Raw genomic sequence first — 19440 nt, forward strand, 5'->3', positions numbered from 1 at the left:
GGGCGGTCACTCTCCCTCTCCTTGTACTAAGGCCGGTCTCACCCTCTCTCTCTGTAGGGCGGTCACACTCCCTCGCCCTGTACTAAGGCCGCTCTCACCCTCTCTCTCTAAGGCCGGTCTCACCCTCTCTCTCAGCAGGGCAGTCACTCTCCCTCTCCTTGTACTAAGGCCGGTCTCACCCTCTCTCTCAGCAGGGCAGTCACTCTCCCTCTCCTTGTACTAAGGCCGGTCTCACCCTCTCTCTAAGGCCGGTCTCACCCTCTCTCTCAGCAGGGCAGTCACATCCTCCTCTCCCTGGATCATACTGTGTTGGCCCCACTGCAGAGCATCGCGTGACAGGAGAGATACAGCGCGCAGAATGAATGACACAAACAGGTTGCAGTGGATCAGATTCCGGGTGCAGCGCAAACGCCTGAAACACAGAACAGTAGAAAATTAATAGCCTCATTTGAAATGCATAATGGACGCACGAATACCCCTTTTCCACCAAATGGGGACAGACCACTTTCATACCGCAGCGTCCGCCTAGGTTATTCCCAGGTCAGCGCCATTCACACTGCGCACGTGTGCTGTGGAACTCTTCTGCCAGAAGCGCCGGGAAATCCGGATCTCCCCATGCTGTACATGGGACCCGGGTTACTCTGTTACGCTGCCCCTTCAAACTTCCATGCCTTGGGCACTACCCATGTTGGATTATCCGGTAACTAGACCCGGTTATTTTTTGTGACCCTTTCCCATTGAGCCGCGATCCGGGTGTGGTTATTGCGGCAGTGGAAAAGGGGTATTACACACCCTGCGCACACTGAGGCGCGCTTCTGCTTTACTGTCTGAGAGCAGATTCTGAAAACACTTATTAATTAATCCTAAATTATTGCTCAGTTTAGTCTTTCTGATGGCGTAAAAGCTTCGATCATACATACGGCACTTTTCTATGTGTAAAGTTTTTATTACACTGATCGGAGAACCCATAGGAACGCGCTTTTCTAAATACAACTTGTAAGCACAAAACGTGTCTTTAGTAGGAACATCCTTCTCCGTCCAACTACACATAAACTTAGCAGAGCGGAGGACGCTAACGATGAGAAGGACATCGCTGGACCTCGCCGGTGAGGTAAGTAATGATGAATACCAGTAGCATAATCAGTGGTATTACTGCGACACTAAATAAAATGTGCTGCTGGTGTTTAGCATCGGCCTTATCCCCAGATCAGCTCCTAAGTGACAGTCAGGAGCTGATTGGTTGGAGATTAGTAACGAGTGATAAGAAGAATAACACTGATAAATCTGGGCCTCAGTCTGTGAGAAGGGAAATGTGCGATGTGTGATAGGATCACTGGTAGTGGTCTGTGGCAGGTACATTTGTCCCAGATTCCTGTCTTATGTGTTTTAAACCCCCAGGAGAAAGTCTGCAGTGTAGCAGGCTTGAGTCTCGGCTTTTTGAAAAGCCGGTTTGGGACCTGGGGGTTGTGGGTGAGAGGAGAGGGAGGGCTCCACCCACGGCCACTCCTGGTTTTGGGCCTTGCAGCCTGGTAACAGGCTTGTTAGGGTTTCCACCTGAGAGTGGCCAATATAAGCCTAGTATGTTGAGGTCTGATTGTCTCACCTGGGAGAGCAGACAGGGAGTTTGCTCAGAGACCCTTGGACACCTATCTGTGAGTGTTGTGCTGTGCTTTGTTGCTGGTGAGGGCATTAGGCCCTGCCAGGTTCTGGTAGTGAGGGAACTACCTGTGAAGTTAGTGCCCCGACAGGGCTAGGATTTACGTTTATGTTTTCTTTATGTTATTTCTTACATTGTACAATAAAGACTGGCGCCGACCAGCTTGTACTCGCATCCAGACTGGTGTGCTGCTTCCCTGCTGCTGTGTGTGTGTGTAAGGAAGGAGACCTCTACCCAGGAGAGGGACCCCTAATCTGACTGTGTCACATTATGGTGGAGAATGCGGGCAACCACACACACTGAAGTTGCAGCGAGAGGAAAACTTTCCGTTTAAAAATTAAAGGGACAGACACCCAATTTGTGAGTGTGGAAATAACGCTGTGTCCTTGGAGTCCCATAGAGGAGGCGTCAGCCAATGCTCAGAGAGGCAAGGTTCAGCTTCCAACCTACACCCCAGGACAAAATGGAGGACATTATTAAGGCCTTGCTCCAAGCTACAGCAGCTCAGCAGGAATCCACCAGGGTGCAACTGTTGGCCTTGGAGACAGCCCAGAGGCAACAACAGGTTGCCATCGAGGAAACCCGCCAGGCCTTAGCGGAAAACAGCCAGGCCATAAAAGAGGTGGTACAGCACCTGGTCGCCCGGCCCAGAGATGTTAATACGGGTCCTCCCACCACCACTCACTCCGTACGAGCCAGTCACTTCCTCCAAAAGATGACTTCGGGCGATGATGTGGAGGCCTATCTCACCGCAATTGAAAGAACGGCCCGAAAGGGAGAGTTGGCCCAAGGAGCAGTGGGCAAGTCTGGTGGCACCTTTTTTGTCTGGGGAGCCACAAAAGGCCTATTTCGACTTATGCCTGGCTGATGCCAAGGACTATAAAAAACTAAAACAGGAGATCCTAACTCGCTTGGGAGTCACCGCCTTTGTTCGTGCCCAACGGGTCCACCGCTGGGAGTTCCATATGGACAAGCCTCCACGTTCGCAGATGCATGACCTCGTCCATCTGTCCTCAAAATGGCTACAGCCCGAGACGCTGACGGGACCACAGATTGTGGAAAGGGTCGTGATGGACCAGTACCTGCGATCGTTACCTGCGACTCTGCGCAAGTGGGTGAGCCATACAGACCCTAAGACCGCGGACCAGTTGGTTGAGCTGCTGGAGAGGTATATGGCGGCTGAGGAGCTGAGGAGTATGCCCCATCAAGCCCTGATGGCGCACCGGCGAACTCCCACAGACACTGGTAAGACTGTTCCAGGGGAGAAGGGTGCTGGGCGGTGGAATGTACCTAAGACTGAGGGTGTAGAACCTGGAGACAGGCCTGCCAGGCCAGGAAGGTTCTTGCCCCGTAAACGACTAGACATTAATATGACTCAGTGTTTCCGATGTGGTGGCTTTGGCCATATTGCCGCTAATTGTTCACTTACAACTGAACCTATGCAATGTGATACTGCTCATGTCTACCGCAGGGGGTCTTTCTTTGCACAGACAGCCTGTACGGCTGACCGGCAGGCTGAGACTGATAAGCACATGTGTGTACTCACTGTAGATGGCAACCGAGTAGAGGCACTGTTAGACTCTGGTAGCTTGGTGACACTTATAAAAGCTGAGCTGGTGAACCCATTGAGGCGTAAGGGGAAAACTGTTGGTGTGACCTGCATACATGGGGATACTCAATATTATGTTACTGCCGAGGTGAACATCGAGACACCATGTGGTTCTGCTATAGTTTCTGTGGGTTTGGTGCATGGTCTGATGTACAATGCAATATTGGGGAGAGACTTTGCTCACTTCTGGAAGTTGTGGGAATGCCGTTTTGTTCCAGAGGTGAACAACCCCGATCCATTTGAGAAGGTTGTTGATGTAGTGGAGGAGGGAGTTTCTTCTGAGTCAGAGTTATTCCCTTTTTCTACTATGATTGGCGAACTAGAGAATGCGGAGCGTGATGGTGGCCCGCCAACTGATGTGCCTCCCATTGAGGTGGGAAGTGTTGTTGGGCCAGTTGATCGTCTGCCTGATTTAGAGGTCAGAAGAGAGGTCTTTGCCGTGGAGCAGTTGAATGACCCTACTTTGGTAAAAGCCAGGGAGAATGTAAAAGTAGTTGATGGTAAACCCATAGACCCCGATAGTCCTTTGTCCTATCCCCACATGGCAATGTGTCAGGATTTGTTATATCAGGTGACTAAGAAGGGGGAAGATGTTGTGGAACAACTAATAGTTCCCAAAGCCTACAGAAGAACAGTGTTGGATTTGGCCCATGGTCATATAATGGCAGGCCATCTAGGGGTAGAGAAAACCACTGAGCGAATAATGCAGAGGTTTTTCTGGCCCGGGCTTCATAAAGAGGTATCTGACTTTTGCGCATCCTGCCCTGAGTGTCAGTATCATGCTCCCAGGCCACATTTTAAGGGTCCACTAGTTCCATTGCCTATTATAGAGGTGCCATTTGAAAGAATAGCGATGGATTTGGTTGGACCCTTAATGAAGTCTGCCAGGGGACACCAGTATATTCTGGTCATAATGGATTACGCTACCAGGTACCCGGAAGCGATCCCGTTGCGCAATACATCAACCAAGACCATTGCCAGAGAGCTAGTTCATGTCTTTAGCAGGCTGGGTATACCTAAGGAGATACTAACTGACCCAGGGGTTATAGTTAATCTAAAGCCCTATAGGTTACCAGAAGCACAAAGAGAGTCGGTGTCGAAAGAAATTAAAAATATGCTAGAGTTAGGGGTTATTGAAGAATCACATAGTGAATGGTCAAGTCCCATTGTGTTGATTCCAAAGCCCGACGGGAGTGTGCGTTTCTGCAATGACTTCCGAAAGTTGAACAGTGTTTCAAAATTCGATGCCTACCCGATGCCAAGAGTGGATGAACTGATTGAGAGACTAGGGACGGCAAGGTATTTAACCACTCTTGACCTAACCAAAGGGTATTGGCAAGTACCGTTAACCGAGAGCGCTAAACAAAAGACAGCTTTTTCAGCGCCAGAGGGCTTGTTTCAGTACAAGATGTTGCCCTTCGGGCTACATGGGGCACCTGCTACCTTCCAAAGAATGATGGACAGGATTCTAAGGCCCCATAGACGGTATGCGGCTGCTTATCTGGATAACGTGGTCATTCATAGTCCTGATTGGCAGTCTCACTTACCCTGGGTACAAGCAGTGTTGGACTCCATCTATAAGGCAGGTTTGACAGCCAACCCAAAAAAGTGTTGTCTAGGCATGGAGGAAGTAAAATATCTGGGATACACCATTGGCAGAGGCCTGATAAAGCCTCAGCTCAATAAGGTTGATGCCATACAAAACTGGCCACGGCCTCTGAATAAGAAGCAGGTGAGAGCCTTCTTGGGAATTACGGGGTACTACAGGAGGTTTATACCCAACTTTGCCACCATGGCAGTCCCGCTGACTGACCTGACCAAAGGCAAACAAAAAGTCATGGTGGAATGGAGTCCTGAGACAGAAAAAGCTTTTCAGGAGTTGAAAGTAACGTTGTGTTCCCAACCAGTCCTGATGACTCCTAATTTTGACAGGGAATTCATAGTACAAACCGATGCATCAGAAGTAGGTATAGGAGCGGTCCTGTCCCAGAACAAGGAGGGTGAGGAACACCCTATTTTCTATCTAAGCAGAAAGTTGAATGTACATGAGAGAAACTATGCCACAGTGGAGAAGGAGGCGTTGGCCATAAAGTGAGCGTTAGAGGCTCTCAGGTACTACTTGGTCGGAAGAAAGTTTAAATTGATCACTGACCATGCCCCTCTGAAGTGGATGTCTGAAAATAAGGACAGTAATGCGAGAATTACAAGATGGTTCTTGGCGTTCCAAACTTTTAAATTTTCAGTGGAACACAGGCCAGGAAGCCAGCTGGCCAATGCTGACGCGTTGTCACACGTTCATTGTTTGGGGGCTTCAGTTGTTCCGCCCCACAGTTCGAAACAAAGTGGGGGGATATGTGATAGGATCACTGGTAAAGTGGTCTGTGGCAGGTACATTTGTCCCAGATTCCTGTCTTATGTGTTTTAAACCTCCAGGAGAAAGTCTGCAGTGTAGCAGGCTTGAGTCTCGGCTTTTTGAAAAGCCGGTTTGGGACCTGGGGGTTGTGGGTGAGAGGAGAGGGAGGGCTCCACCCATGGCCACTCCAGGTTTTGGTTCTCGCAGCCTGGTAACAGGCTTGTTAGGGTTCCCACCTGAGAGTGGCCAATATAAGCCTAGTGTGTTGAGGGCTGAGTGTCTCACCTGGGAGAGCAGGCAGGGAGTTTGCTCAGAGACACTTGAAAACCTAACTGTGAGTGTTTTGTTGCTGGTGAGGGCATTAGGCCCTGCCAGGTTCTGGTAGTGAGGGAACCACCTGTGAAGTTAGTGCCCCGACAGGGCTAGGATTTACGTTTATGTTTTCTTAATGTTATTTCTTACATTGTACAATAAAGACTGGCGCCGACCAGCTTGTACTCGCATCCAGACTGGTGTGCTGCTTCCCAGCTGCTGTGTGTGGGTAAGGAAGGAGACCTCTACCCAGGAGAGGGACCCCTAATCTGACTGTGTCACAAATGCTATAAATCATTCAATATGGTAATTTAAACCTTAGTACATGAGGTGAAGGAACAGACCTTAGCTGCGTGAGGATACACAGCGCCACAACGAGCGCAGCCAGTGAAACGCCATATCCCACGCTGTACATCACCCGTAGCTGTGACAGGATCCAGGCCTGACTCTGCCGGAACAAAGCGTAACTCGTTACCGCACCGCCTAATGTACTTACAATAAAATGCTGCACGTTTCCTATACAAATGGTAAAACAGTGAAAACATGGAAAAATGAACTTCTATATTCACTTTGTCAGAAAATGGAGCTGTGCATCCCGAAGTAATATTTTCAAATATAATTATATTAAAATTAGTTGGTCTCCCATAAAAAAAGGGGTTCCAGAAACAAGCAAAGTTATCCCAATCTTATGACTGTTCCCTTCTCTTTAGGCTCTTCCATTATCTATGTATCCTACAGAGATATTACCTGGACTATCTCCTTACCAGCCAGGCGAATAGTTACCTACGCTCCCTCACTAGCCAGGGTTATATATAGTTATCTACGCTCCCTCTCCAGCCAGGCGTATAGTTATCAACGCTCCCTCTCCAGCCAGGCGTATAGTTATTAACGCTCCCTCTCCAGCCAGGCGTATAGTTATCTACACTCCCTCTCCAGCCAGGCGTATAGTTACCTCCGCTCCCTCTCCAGCCAGGGGTATAGTTATCTACGCTCCCTCTCCAGCCAGGAGTATAGTTATCTACGCTCCCTCTCCAGCCAGGCGTATAGTTACCTACGCTCCCTCTCCAGCCAGGAGTATAGTTATCTACGCTCCCTCTCCAGCCAGGCGTATAGTTATCTACGCTCCCTCTCCAGCCAGGAGTATAGTTATCTACGCTCCCTCTCCAGCCAGGCGTATAGTTATCTACGCTCCCTCTCCAGCCAGGGGTATAGTTATCTACACTCCCTCTCCAGCCAGGAGTATAGTTATCTACGCTCCCTCTCCAGCCAGGAGTATAGTTATCGACGCTCCCTCTCCAGCCAGGCGTATAGTTACCTACGCTCCCTCTCCTGCCAGGAGTATATTTATCTACGCTCCCTCTCCAGCCAGGCGTATAGTTATCTACGCTCCCTCTCCAGCCAGGTGTATAGTTATCTACGCTCCCTCTCCAGCCAGGCATATAGTTATCTACGCTCCCTCTCCAGCCAGGCGTAGAGTTACCTATGTTCCCTCTCCAGCCAGGCATATAGTTACCTACACTCCCTCTCCAGCCAGGCGTATAGTTACCTACGCTCCCTCTCCAGCCATGCGTATAGTTATCTACGCTCCCTCTTCAGCCAGGCGTATAGTTACCTACGCTCCCTCTCCAGCCAGGCATATAGTTACCTACGCTCCCTCTCCAGCCAGGCGTATAGTTACCTACGCTCCCTCTCCAGCCAGGAGTATAGTTACCTACGTTCCCTCTCCAGCCAGACGTATAGTTACCTACGCTCCCTCTCCAGCCAGGCGTATAGTTACCTACGTTCCCTCTCCAGCCAGGAGTATAGTTATCTACGCTCCCTCTCCAGCCAGGCGTATAGTTATCTACGCTCCCTCTCCAGCCAGGCATACAGTTATCTACGCTCCCTCTCCAGCCAGGCGTATAGTTATCTACGCTCCATCTCCAGCCAGGCGTATAGTTATCTACGCTCCCTCTCCAGCCAGGTGTATAGTTATCTACGCTCCCTCTCCAGCCAGGAGTATAGTTATCTACGCTCCCTCTCCAGCCAGGCGTATAGTTAACTACGCTCCCTCTCCAGCCAGGCGTATAGTTATCTACGCTCGCTCTCCAGCCAGGGGTATAGTTATCTACGCTCCCTATCCAGCCAGGATTATAGTTATCTACGCTCCCTCTCCAGCCAGGCGTATAGTTATCTACGCTCCCTCTCCAGCCAGGCGTATAGTTATCTACGCTCCCTCTCCAGCCAGGCATATAGTTACCTACGCTCCCTCTCCAGCCAGGTGTATAGTTATCTACGCTCCCTCTCCAGCCAGGGGTATAGTTACCTAAGCTGCCTCTACAGCCAGGAGTATAGTTATCTACGCTCCCTCTCCAGCCAGCCGTATAGTTACCTACGCTCCCTCTCCAGCCAGGAGTCTAGTTATCTACGCTCTCTCTACGCTCCCTCTCCAGCCAGGGGTATACTTATCTACGCTCCCTCTCCAGCCAGGGGTATAGTTATCTACGTTCCCTCTCCAGCCAGGCGTATAGTTATCTACGCTCACTCTCCAGCCAGGGGTATAGTTATCTACGCTCCCTCTCCAGCCAGGCGTATAGTTATCTACGCTCCCTCTCCAGCCAGGGGTATAGTTATCTACGCTCCCTCTCCAGCCAGGAGTATATTTATCTACGCTCCCTCTCCAGCCAGGCGTATAGTTATCTACGCTCCCTCTCCAGCCAGGCGTATAGTTATCTACGCTCCCTCTCCAGCCAGGTGTATAGTTATCTACGCTCCCTCTCCAGCCAGGTGTATAGTTATCTATGCTCCCTCTCCAGAAAGGCGTATAGTTATCTACGCTCCCTCTCCAGCCAGGGGTACAGTTATCTACGCTCCCTCTCCAGCCAGGTGTATAGTTACCTACGCTCCCTCTACAGCCTGGTGTATAGTTACCTACGCTCCCTCTCCAGCCAGGGGTATAGTTACCTAAGCTCCCTCTCCAGCCAGGCATATAGTTATCTACGCTCCCTCTCCAGCCAGGCGTATAGGTATCTACGCTCCCTCTCCAGCCAGGGGTATAGTTATCTACGCTCCCTCTCCAGCCAGGCGTATAGTTATCTACGTTCCCTCTCAAGCCAGGCTTATAGTTATCTACGCTCCCTCTCCAGCCAATCGTAGAGTTAGCTACGCTCCCTCTCCAGCCAGGTGTATAGTTATCTACGCTCCCTCTCCATCCAGGCGTATAGTTATCTACGCTCCCTCTCCAGCCAGGCGTATAGTTATCTACGCTCCCTCTCCAGCCAGGGGAAGTTATCTACGCTCCCTCTCCAGCCAGGCGTATAGTTATCTACGCTCCCTCTCCAGCCAGGCGTATAGTTATCTAAGCTCCCTCTCCAGCCAGGGGTTTAGTTACCTACGCTCCCTCTCCAGCCAGGGGTTTAGTTACCTACGCTCCCTCTCCAGCTAGGCTTATAGTTACCTACGCTCCCTCTCCAGCCTGGAGTATAGTTACCTACGCTCCCTCTCCAGCCAGGCGTATAGTTACCTACGCTCCTTCTGCAGCCAGGCGTATAGTTACCTATGCTCCCTCTCCAGCGAGGAGTATAGTTACCTACGCTCCCTCTCCAGCCAGGCGTATAGTTATCTACGCTCCCTCTCCAGCCAGGCGTATAGTTACCTATGCTCCTTCTCCAGCCAGGAGTATAGTTACCTTCGCTCCCTCTCCAGACAGGCGTATAGTTATCTACGCTCCCTCTCCAGCCAGGCGTATAATTATCTACGCTCCCTCTCCAGCCAGGGGTATAGTTATCTACGCTCCCTCTCCAGCCAGGCATATAGTTATCTACGCTCCCTCTCCAGCCAGGCGTATAGTTACCTATGTTCCCTCTCCAGCCAGGCGTATAGTTACCTACACTCCCTCTCCAGCCAGGCGTATAGTTACCTACGCTCCCTCTCCAGCCATGCGTATAGTTATCTACGCTCCCTCTTCAGCCAGGCGTATAGTTACCTACGCTCCCTCTCCAGCCAGGCGTATAGTTACCTACGCTCCCTCTCCAGCCAGGCGTATAGTTACCTACGCTCCCTCTCCAGCCAGGAGTATAGTTACCTACGTTCCCTCTCCAGCCAGACGTATAGTTACCTACGCTCCCTCTCCAGCCAGGCGTATAGTTACCTACATTCCCTCTCCAGCCAGGAGTATAGTTATCTACGCTCCCTCTCCAGCCAGGCGTATAGTTATCTACACTCCCTCTCCAGCCAGGCGTACAGTTATCTACGCTCCCTCTCCAGCCAGGCGTATAGTTATCTACGCTCCATCTCCAGCCAGGTGTATAGTTATCTACGCTCCCTCTCCAGCCAGGTGTATAGTTATCTACGCTCCCTCTCCAGCCAGGAGTATAGTTATCTACGCTCCCTCTCCAGCCAGGTGTATAGTTAACTACGCTCCCTCTCCAGCCAGGCGTATAGTTATCTACGCTCCCTCTCCAGCCAGGGGTATAGTTATCTACGCTAGCTCTCCAGCCAGGATTATAGTTATCTACGCTCCCTCTCCAGCCAGGCGTATAGTTATCTACGCTCCCTCTCCAGCCAGGCGTATAGTTATCTACGCTCCCTCTCCAGCCAGGCGTATAGTTACCTTCGCTCCCTCTCCAGCCAGGTGTATAGTTATCTACGCTCCCTCTCCAGACAGGGGTATAGTTACCTAAGCTGCCTCTACAGCCAGGAGTATAGTTATCTACGCTCCCTCTCCAGCCAGACGTATAGTTACCTACGCTCCCTCTCCAGCCAGGAGTCTAGTTATCTACGCTCCCTCTACGCTCCCTCTCCAGCCAGGGGTATACTTATCTACGCTCCCTCTCCAGCCAGGGGTATAGTTATCTACGTTCCCTCTCCAGCCAGGCGTATAGTTATCTACGCTCACTCTCCAGCCAGGGGTATAGTTATCTACGCTCCCTCTCCAGCCAGGCGTATAGTTATCTACGCTCCCTCTCCAGCCAGGGGTATAGTTATCTATGCTCCCTCTCCAGCCAGGAGTATAGTTATCTACACTCCTTCTCCAGCCAGGCGTATAGTTATCTACGCTCCCTCTCCAGCCAGGCGTATAGTTATCTACGCTCCCTCTCCAGCCAGGTGTATAGTTATCTACGCTCCCTCTCCAGCCAGGCGTATAGTTATCTATGCTCCCTCTCCAGAAAGGCGTATAGTTATCTACGCTCCCTCTCCAGCCAGGGGTACAGTTATCTTCGCTCCCTCTCCAGCCAGGTGTATAGTTACCTACGCTCCCTCTCCAGCTTGGTGTATAGTTACCTACGCTCCCTCTCCAGCCAGCGGTATAGTTACCTAAGCTCCCTCTCCAGCCAGGCGTATAGTTATCTACGCTCCCTCTCCAGCCAGGCGTATAGTTATCTACGTTCCCTCTCAAGCCAGGCTTATAGTTATCTACGCTCCCTCTCCAGCCAATCGTAGAGTTAGCTACGCTCCCTCTCCAGCCAGGCGTATAGTTATCTACGCTCCCTCTCCATCCAGGCGTATAGTTATCTACGCTCCCTCTCCAGCCAGGCGTATAGTTATCTACGCTCCCTCTCCAGCCAGGGGAACAGTTATCTATGCTCCCTCTCCAGCCAGGTGTATAGTTATCTACACTCCCTCTCCAGCCAGGCGTATAGTTATCTACACTCCCTCTCCAGCCAGGCGTATAGTTATCTAAGCTCCCTCTCCAGCCAGTGGTTTAGATACCTACGCTCCCTCTCCAGCCAGGGGTTTAGATACCTACGCTCCCTCTCCAGCCAGGAGTATAGTTACCTACGTTCCCTCTCCAGCCAGACGTATTGTTACCTACGCTCCCTCTCCAGCCAGGCGTATAGTTACCTACGCTCCCTCTCCAGCCAGGCGTATAGTTATCTACGCTCCCTCTCCAGCCAGGTGTATAGTTATCTACGCTCCCTCTCCAGCCAGGCGTATAGTTATCTACGCTCCCTCTCCAGAAAGGCGTATAGTTATCTACGCTCCCTCTCCAGCCAGGGGTACAGTTATCTACGCTCCCTCTCCAGCCAGGTGTATAGTTACCTACGCTCCCTCTCCAGCCTGGTGTATAGTTACCTACGCTCCCTCTCCAGCCAGGGGTATAGTTACCTAAGCTCCCTCTCCAGCCAGGCATATAGTTATCTACGCTCCCTCTCCAGCCAGGCGTATAGTTATCTACGCTCCCTCTCCAGCCAGGGGTATAGTTATCTACGCTCCCTCTCCAGCCAGGCGTATAGTTATCTACGCTCCCTCTCAAGCCAGGCTTATAGTTATCTACGCTCCCTCTCCAGCCAATCGTAGAGTTAGCTACGCTCCCTCTCCAGCCAGGCATATAGTTATCTACGCTCCCTCTCCATCCAGGCGTATAGTTATCTACGCTCCCTCTCCAGCCAGGCGTATAGTTATCTACACTCCCTCTCCAGCCAGGGGAAGTTATCTACGCTCCCTCTCCAGCCAGGCGTATAGTTATCTACGCTCCCTCTCCAGCCAGGCGTATAGTTATCTAAGCTCCCTCTCCAGCCAGGGGTTTAGTTACCTACGCTCCCTCTCCAGCCAGGCTTATAGTTACCTACGCTCCCTCTCCAGCCTGGAGTATAGTTACCTACGCTCCCTCTCCAGCCAGGCGTATAGTTACCTACGCTCCTTCTGCAGCCAGGCGTATAGTTACCTACGCTCCCTCTCCAGCGAGGAGTATAGTTACCTACGCTCCCTCTCCAGCCAGGCGTATAGTTATCTACGTTCCCTCTCCAGCCAGGCGTATAGTTACCTACGCTCCTTCTCCAGCCAGGAGTATAGTTACCTTCGCTCCCTCTCCAGCCAGGCGTATAGTTATCTACGCTCCCTCTCCAGCCAGGCGTATAGTTATCTACGCTCCCTCTCCAGCCAGGGGTATAGTTATCTACGCTCCCTCTCCAGCCAGGCGTATAGTTATCTACGCTCCCTCTCCAGCCAGGCGTATAGTTACCTATGTTCACTCTCCAGCCAGGCGTATAGTTACCTACACTCCCTCTCCAGCCAGGCGTATAGTTACCTACGCTCCCTCTCCAGCCATGCGTATAGTTATCTACGCTCCCTCTTCAGCCAGGCGTATAGTTACCTACGCTCCCTCTCCAGCCAGGCATATAGTTACCTACGCTCCCTCTCCAGCCAGGCGTATAGTTACCTACACTCCCTCTCCAGCCAGGAGTATAGTTACCTACGTTCCCTCTCCAGCCAGACGTATAGTTACCTACGCTCCCTCTCCAGCCAGGCGTATAGTTACCTACGTTCCCTCTCCAGCCAGGAGTATAGTTATCTACGCTCCCTCTCCAGCCAGGCGTATAGTTATCTACACTCCCTCTCCAGCCAGGCGTACAGTTATCTACGCTCCCTCTCCAGCCAGGCGTATAGTTATCTACGCTCCATCTCCAGCCAGGCGTATAGTTATCTACGCTCCCTCTCCAGCCAGGTGTATAGTTATCTACGCTCCCTCTCCAGCCAGGAGTATAGTTATCTACGCTCCCTCTCCAGCCAGGCGTATAGTTAACTACGCTCCCTCTCCAGCCAGGCGTATAGTTATCTACGCTCCTTCTCCAGCCAGGGGTATAGTTATCTACGCTCCCTCTCCAGCCAGGATTATAGTTATCTACGCTCCCTCTCCAGCCAGGCGTATAGTTATCTACGCTCCCTCTCCAGCCAGGCGTATAGTTATCTACGCTCCCTCTCCAGCCAGGCGTATAGTTACCTTCGCTCCCTCTCCAGCCAGGTGTATAGTTATCTACGCTCCCTCTCCAGCCAGGGGTATAGTTACCTAAGCTGCCTCTACAGCCAGGAGTATAGTTATCTACGCTCCCTCTCCAGCCAGCCGTATAGTTACCTACGCTCCCTCTCCAGCCAGGAGTCTAGTTATCTACGCTCCCTCTACGCTCCCTCTCCAGCCAGGGGTATACTTATCTACGCTCCCTCTCCAGCCAGGGGTATAGTTATCTACGTTCCCTCTCCAGCCAGGCGTATAGTTATCTACGCTCACTCTTCAGCCAGGGGTATAGTTATCTACGCTCCCTCTCCAGCCAGGCGTATAGTTATCTACGCTCCCTCTCCAGCCAGGGGTATAGTTATCTACACTCCTTCTCCAGCCAGGCGTATAGTTATCTACGCTCCCTCTCCAGCCAGGCGTATAGTTATCTACGCTCCCTCTCCAGCCAGGTGTATAGCTATCTACGCTCCCTCTCCAGCCAGGCGTATAGTTATCTATGCTCCCTCTCCAGAAAGGCGTATAGTTATCTACGCTCCCTCTCCAGCCAGGGGTACAGTTATCTACGCTCCCTCTCCAGCCAGGTGTATAGTTACCTACGCTCCCTCTCCAGCCTGGTGTATAATTACCTACGCTCCCTCTCCAGCCAGGGGTATAGTTACCTAAGCTCCCTCTCCAGCCAGGCGTATAGTTATCTACGCTCCCTCTCCAGCCAGGCGTATAGTTATCTACGTTCCCTCTCAAGCCAGGCTTATAGTTATCTACGCTCCCTCTCCAGCCAATCGTAGAGTTAGCTACGCTCCCTCTCCAGCCAGGTGTATAGTTATCTACGCTCCCTCTCCATCCAGGCGTATAGTTATCTACGCTCCCTCTCCAGCCAGGCGTATAGTTATCTACGCTCCCTCTCCAGCCAGGGGAACAGTTATCTATGCTCCCTCTCCAGCCAGGCGTATAGTTATCTACACTCCCTCTCCAGCCAGGCGTATAGTTATCTAAGCTCCCTCTCCAGCCAGGGGTTTAGATACCTACGCTCCCTCTCCAGCCAGGGGTTTAGTTACCTACGCTCCCTCTCCAGCCAGGCTTATAGTTACCTACGCTCTCTCTCCAGCCTGGAGTATAGTTACCTACGCTCCCTCTCCAGCCAGGCGTATAGTTACCTACGCTCCTTCTGCAGCCAGGCGTATAGTTACCTACGCTCCCTCTCCAGCGAGGAGTATAGTTACCTACGCTCCCTCTCCAGCCAGGCGTATAGTTATCTACGCTCCCTCTCCAGCCAGGCGTATAGTTACCTACGCTCCTTCTCCAGCCAGGAGTATAGTTACCTACGCTCCCTCTCCAGCCAGGCATATAGTTACCGACGCTCCCTCTCCATCCAGGAGTATAGTTACCTACGCTCCCTCTCCAGCCAGGAGTATAGTTATCTACGCTCCCTCTCCAGCCAGGCGTATAGTTACCTACGCTCCCTCTCCAGCCAGGAATATAGTTACCTACGTTCCCTCTCCAGCCAGGAGTATAGTTATCTACGCTCCCTCTCCAGCCAGGGGTATAGTTATCTACGCTCCCTCTCCAGCCAGGGGTATAGTTACCTACGCTCCCTCTCCAGCCAGGAGTATAGTTATCTACGCTCCCTCTCCAGCCAGGAGTATAGTTATCGATGCTCCCTCTCCAGCCAGGCTTATAGTTACCTACGCTCCCTCTCCTGCCAGGAGTATATTTATCTACGCTCCCTCTCCAGCCAGGCGTACAGTTATCTACGCTCCCTCTCCAGCCAGGCGTATAGTTATCTACGCTCCCTCTCCAGCCAGGCGTATAGTTACCTATGTTCCCTCTCCAGCCAGGCGTATAGTTACCTACGCTCCCTCTCCAGCCAGGAGTCTAGTTATCTACGCTCCCTCTCCAGCCAGGCGTATAGTTACCTATGTAACCTCTCCAGCCAGGCGTATAGTTACCTACGCTCCCTCTCCAGCCAGGCGTATAGTTATCTACGCTCCCTCTCCAGCCAGGCGTATAGTTACCTATGTTCCCTCTCCAGCCAGGCGTATAGTTACCTACGCTCCCTCTCCAGCCAGGAGTCTAGTTATCTACGCTCCCTCTACGCTCCCTCTCCAGCCAGGGGTATACTTATCTACGCTCCCTCTCCAGCCAGGGGTATAGTTATCTACGTTCCCTCTCCAGCCAGGCGTATAGTTATCTACGCTCACTCTCCAGCCAGGGGTATAGTTATCTACGCTCCCTCTCCAGCCAGGGGTATAGTTATCTACGCTCCCTCTCCAGCCAGGAGTATAGTTATCTTCGCTCCCTCTCCAGCCAGGCGTATAGTTATCTACGCTCCCTCTCCAGCCAGGCGTATAGTTATCTACGCTCCCTCTCCAGCCAGGTGTATAGTTATCTACGCTCCCTCTCCAGCCAGGCGTATAGTTATCTATGCTCCCTCTCCAAAAAGGCGTATAGTTATCTACGCTCCCTCTCCAGCCAGGGGTACAGTTATCTACGCTCCCTCTCCAGCCAGGTGTATAGTTACCTATGCTCCCTCTCCAGCCTGGTGTATAGTTACCTACGCTCCCTCTCCAGCCAGGGGTATAGTTACCTAAGCTCCCTCTCCAGCCAGGCATATAGTTATCTACGCTCCCTCTCCAGCCAGGCGTATAGTTATCTACGCTCCCTCTACAGCCAGGGGTATAGTTATCTACGCTCCCTCTCCAGCCAGGCTTATAGTTATCTACGTTCCCTCTCAAGCCAGGCTTATAGTTATCTATGCTCCCTCTCCAGCCAATCGTAGAGTTAGCTACGCTCCCTCTCCAGCCAGGCGTATAGTTATCTACGCTCCCTCTCCATCCAGGCGTATAGTTATCTACGCTCCCTCTCCAGCCAGGCGTATAGTTATCTACGCTCCCTCTCCAGCCAGGGGTATAGTTATCTACGCCCCCTCTCCAGCCAGGCGTATAGTTACCTACGCTCCCTCTCCAGCCAGGCGTATAGTTACCTACGTTCCCTATCCAGCCAGGCGTATAGTTACCTACACTCCCTCTCCAGCCAGGCATATAGTTACCTACGCTCCCTCTCCAGCCATGCGCATAGTTATCTACGCTCCCTCTTCAGCCAGGCGTATAGTTACCTACGCTCCCTCTCCAGCCAGGCATATAGTTACCTACGCTCCCTCTCCAGCCAGGCGTATAGTTACCTACGCTCCCTCTCCAGCCAGGAGTATAGTTACCTACGTTCCCTCTCCACCCAGACGTATAGTTACCTACGCTCCCTCTCCAGCCAGGCGTATAGTTACCTACGTTCCCTCTCCAGCCAGGAGTATAGTTATCTACGCTCCCTCTCCAGCCAGGCGTATAGTTATCTACGCTCCCTCTCCAGCCAGGCGTACAGTTATCTACGCTCCCTCTCCAGCCAGGCGTATAGTTACCTACGCTCCTTCTGCAGCCAGGCGTATAGTTACCTACGCTCCCTCTCCAGCGAGGAGTATAGTTACCTACGCTCCCTCTCCAGCCAGGCGTATAGTTATCTACGCTCCCTCTCCAGCCAGGCGTATAGTTACCTACGCTCCTTCTCCAGCCAGGAGTATAGTTACCTACGCTCCCTCTCCAGCCAGGCATATAGTTACCGACGCTCCCTCTCCATCCAGGAGTATAGTTTTCTACGCTCCCTCTCCAGCCAGGAGTATAGTTATCTACGCTCCCTCTCCAGCCAGGCGTATAGTTACCTACGCTCCCTCTCCAGCCAGGAATATAGTTACCTACGTTCCCTCTCCAGCCAGGAGTATAGTTATCTACGCTCCCTCTCCAGCCAGGGGTATAGTTATCTACGCTACCTCTCCAGCCAGGGGTATAGTTACCTACGCTCCCTCTCCAGCCAGGAGTATAGTTATCTACGCTCCCTCTCCAGCCAAGAGTATAGTTATCGATGCTCCCTCTCCAGCCAGGCATATAGTTACCTACGCTCCCTCTCCTGCCAGGAGTATATTTATCTACGCTCCCTCTCCAGCCAGGCGTACAGTTATCTACGCTCCCTCTCCAGCCAGGCGTATAGTTATCTACGCTCCCTCTCCAGCCAGGCGTATAGTTACCTATGTTTCCTCTCCAGCCAGGCGTATAGTTACCTACGCTCCCTCTCCAGCCAGGAGTCTAGTTATCTACGCTCCCTCTCCAGCCAGGCATATAGTTACCTATGTTCCCTCTCCAGCCAGGCGTATAGTTACCTACGCTCCCTCTCCAGCCAGGCGTATAGTTATCTACGCTCCCTCTCCAGCCAGGCGTATAGTTACCTATGTTCCCTCTCCAGCCAGGCGTATAGTTACCTACGCTCCCTCTCCAGCCAGGAGTCTAGTTATCTACGCTCCCTCTACGCTCCCTCTCCAGCCAGGGGTATACTTATCTACGCTCCCTCTCCAGCCAGGGGTATAGTTATCTACGTTCCCTCTCCAGCCAGGCGTATAGTTATCTACGCTCACTCTCCAGCCAGGGGTATAGTTATCTACGCTCCCTCTCCAGCCAGGGGTATAGTTATCTACGCTCCCTCTCCAGCCAGGAGTATAGTTATCTTCGCTCCCTCTCCAGCCAGGCGTATAGTTATCTACGCTCCCTCTCCAGCCAGGCGTATAGTTATCTACGCTCCCTCTCCAGCCAGGTGTATAGTTATCTACGCTCCCTCTCCAGCCAGGCGTATAGTTATCTATGCTCCCTCTCCAGAAAGGCGTATAGTTATCTACGCTCCCTCTCCAGCCAGGGGTACAGTTATCTACGCTCCCTCTCCAGCCAGGTGTATAGTTACCTACGCTCCCTCTCCAGCCTGGTGTATAGTTACCTACGCTCCCTCTCCAGCCAGGGGTATAGTTACCTAAGCTCCCTCTCCAGCCAGGCATATAGTTATCTACGCTCCCTCTCCAGCCAGGCGTATAGTTATCTACGCTCCCTCTACAGCCAGGGGTATAGTTATCTACGCTCCCTCTCCAGCCAGGCTTATAGTTATCTACGTTCCCTCTCAAGCCAGGCTTATAGTTATCTACGCTCCCTCTCCAGCCAATCGTAGAGTTAGCTACGCTCCCTCTCCAGCCAGGCGTATAGTTATCTACGCTCCCTCTCCATCCAGGCGTATAGTTATCTACGCTCCCTCTCCAGCCAGGCGTATAGTTATCTACGCTCCCTCTCCAGCCAGGGGAACAGTTATCTTCGCTCCCTCTCCAGCCAGGCATATAGTTATCTACGCTCCCTCTCCAGCCAGGCGTATAGTTATCTAAGCTCCCTCTCCAGCCAGGGGTTTAGTTACCTACGCTCCCTCTCCAGCCAGGGGTTTAGTTACCTACGCTCCCTCTCCAGCCAGGCTTATAGTTACCTACGCTCCCTCTCCAGCCTGGAGTATAGTTACCTACGCTCCCTCTCCAGCCAGGCGTATAGTTACCTACGCTCCTTCTGCAGCCAGGCGTATAGTTACCTACGCTCCCTCTCCAGCGAGGAGTATAGTTACCTACGCTCCCTCTCCAGCCAGGCGTATAGTTATCTACGCTCCCTCTCCAGCCAGGCGTATAGTTACCTACGCTCCTTCTCCAGCCAGGAGTATAGTTACCTTCGCTCCCTCTCCAGCCAGGCGTATAGTTATCTACGCTCCCTCTCCAGCCAGGCGTATAGTTATCTACGCTCCCTCTCCAGCCAGGGGTATAGTTATCTACGCTCCCTCTCCAGCCAGGCGTATAGTTACCTACGCTCCCTCTCCAGCCAGGCGTATAGTTACCTACGTTCCCTCTCCAGCCAGGCGTATAGTTACCTACACTCCCTCTCCAGCCAGGCATATAGTTA

At 52.0% G+C, this 19440-nt stretch overlaps 1 protein-coding gene across 1 annotated transcript in view; it reads right to left on the reverse strand.

The window, feature by feature from the left end:
• Positions 1-19440, reverse strand: part of GIPR (gastric inhibitory polypeptide receptor) — a 322107-nt gene that overhangs the window by 15098 nt on the left and 287569 nt on the right. The window contains exons 5-6 of the mRNA XM_088464575.1: positions 6276-6379; positions 259-412 (exon numbers count right to left, since the gene is read on the reverse strand). Coding sequence (XP_088320701.1) covers positions 259-412; positions 6276-6379 — 258 coding nt within the window. The remainder of the gene's footprint in view (positions 1-258; positions 413-6275; positions 6380-19440) is intronic.

The sequence above is a fragment of the Taudactylus pleione genome, unplaced genomic scaffold (genome assembly GCF_031769625.1).
Source record: "Taudactylus pleione unplaced genomic scaffold, aTauple2 ptg001691l, whole genome shotgun sequence".
In the NCBI taxonomy this organism is placed as follows: Eukaryota; Metazoa; Chordata; class Amphibia; order Anura; family Myobatrachidae; genus Taudactylus; species Taudactylus pleione.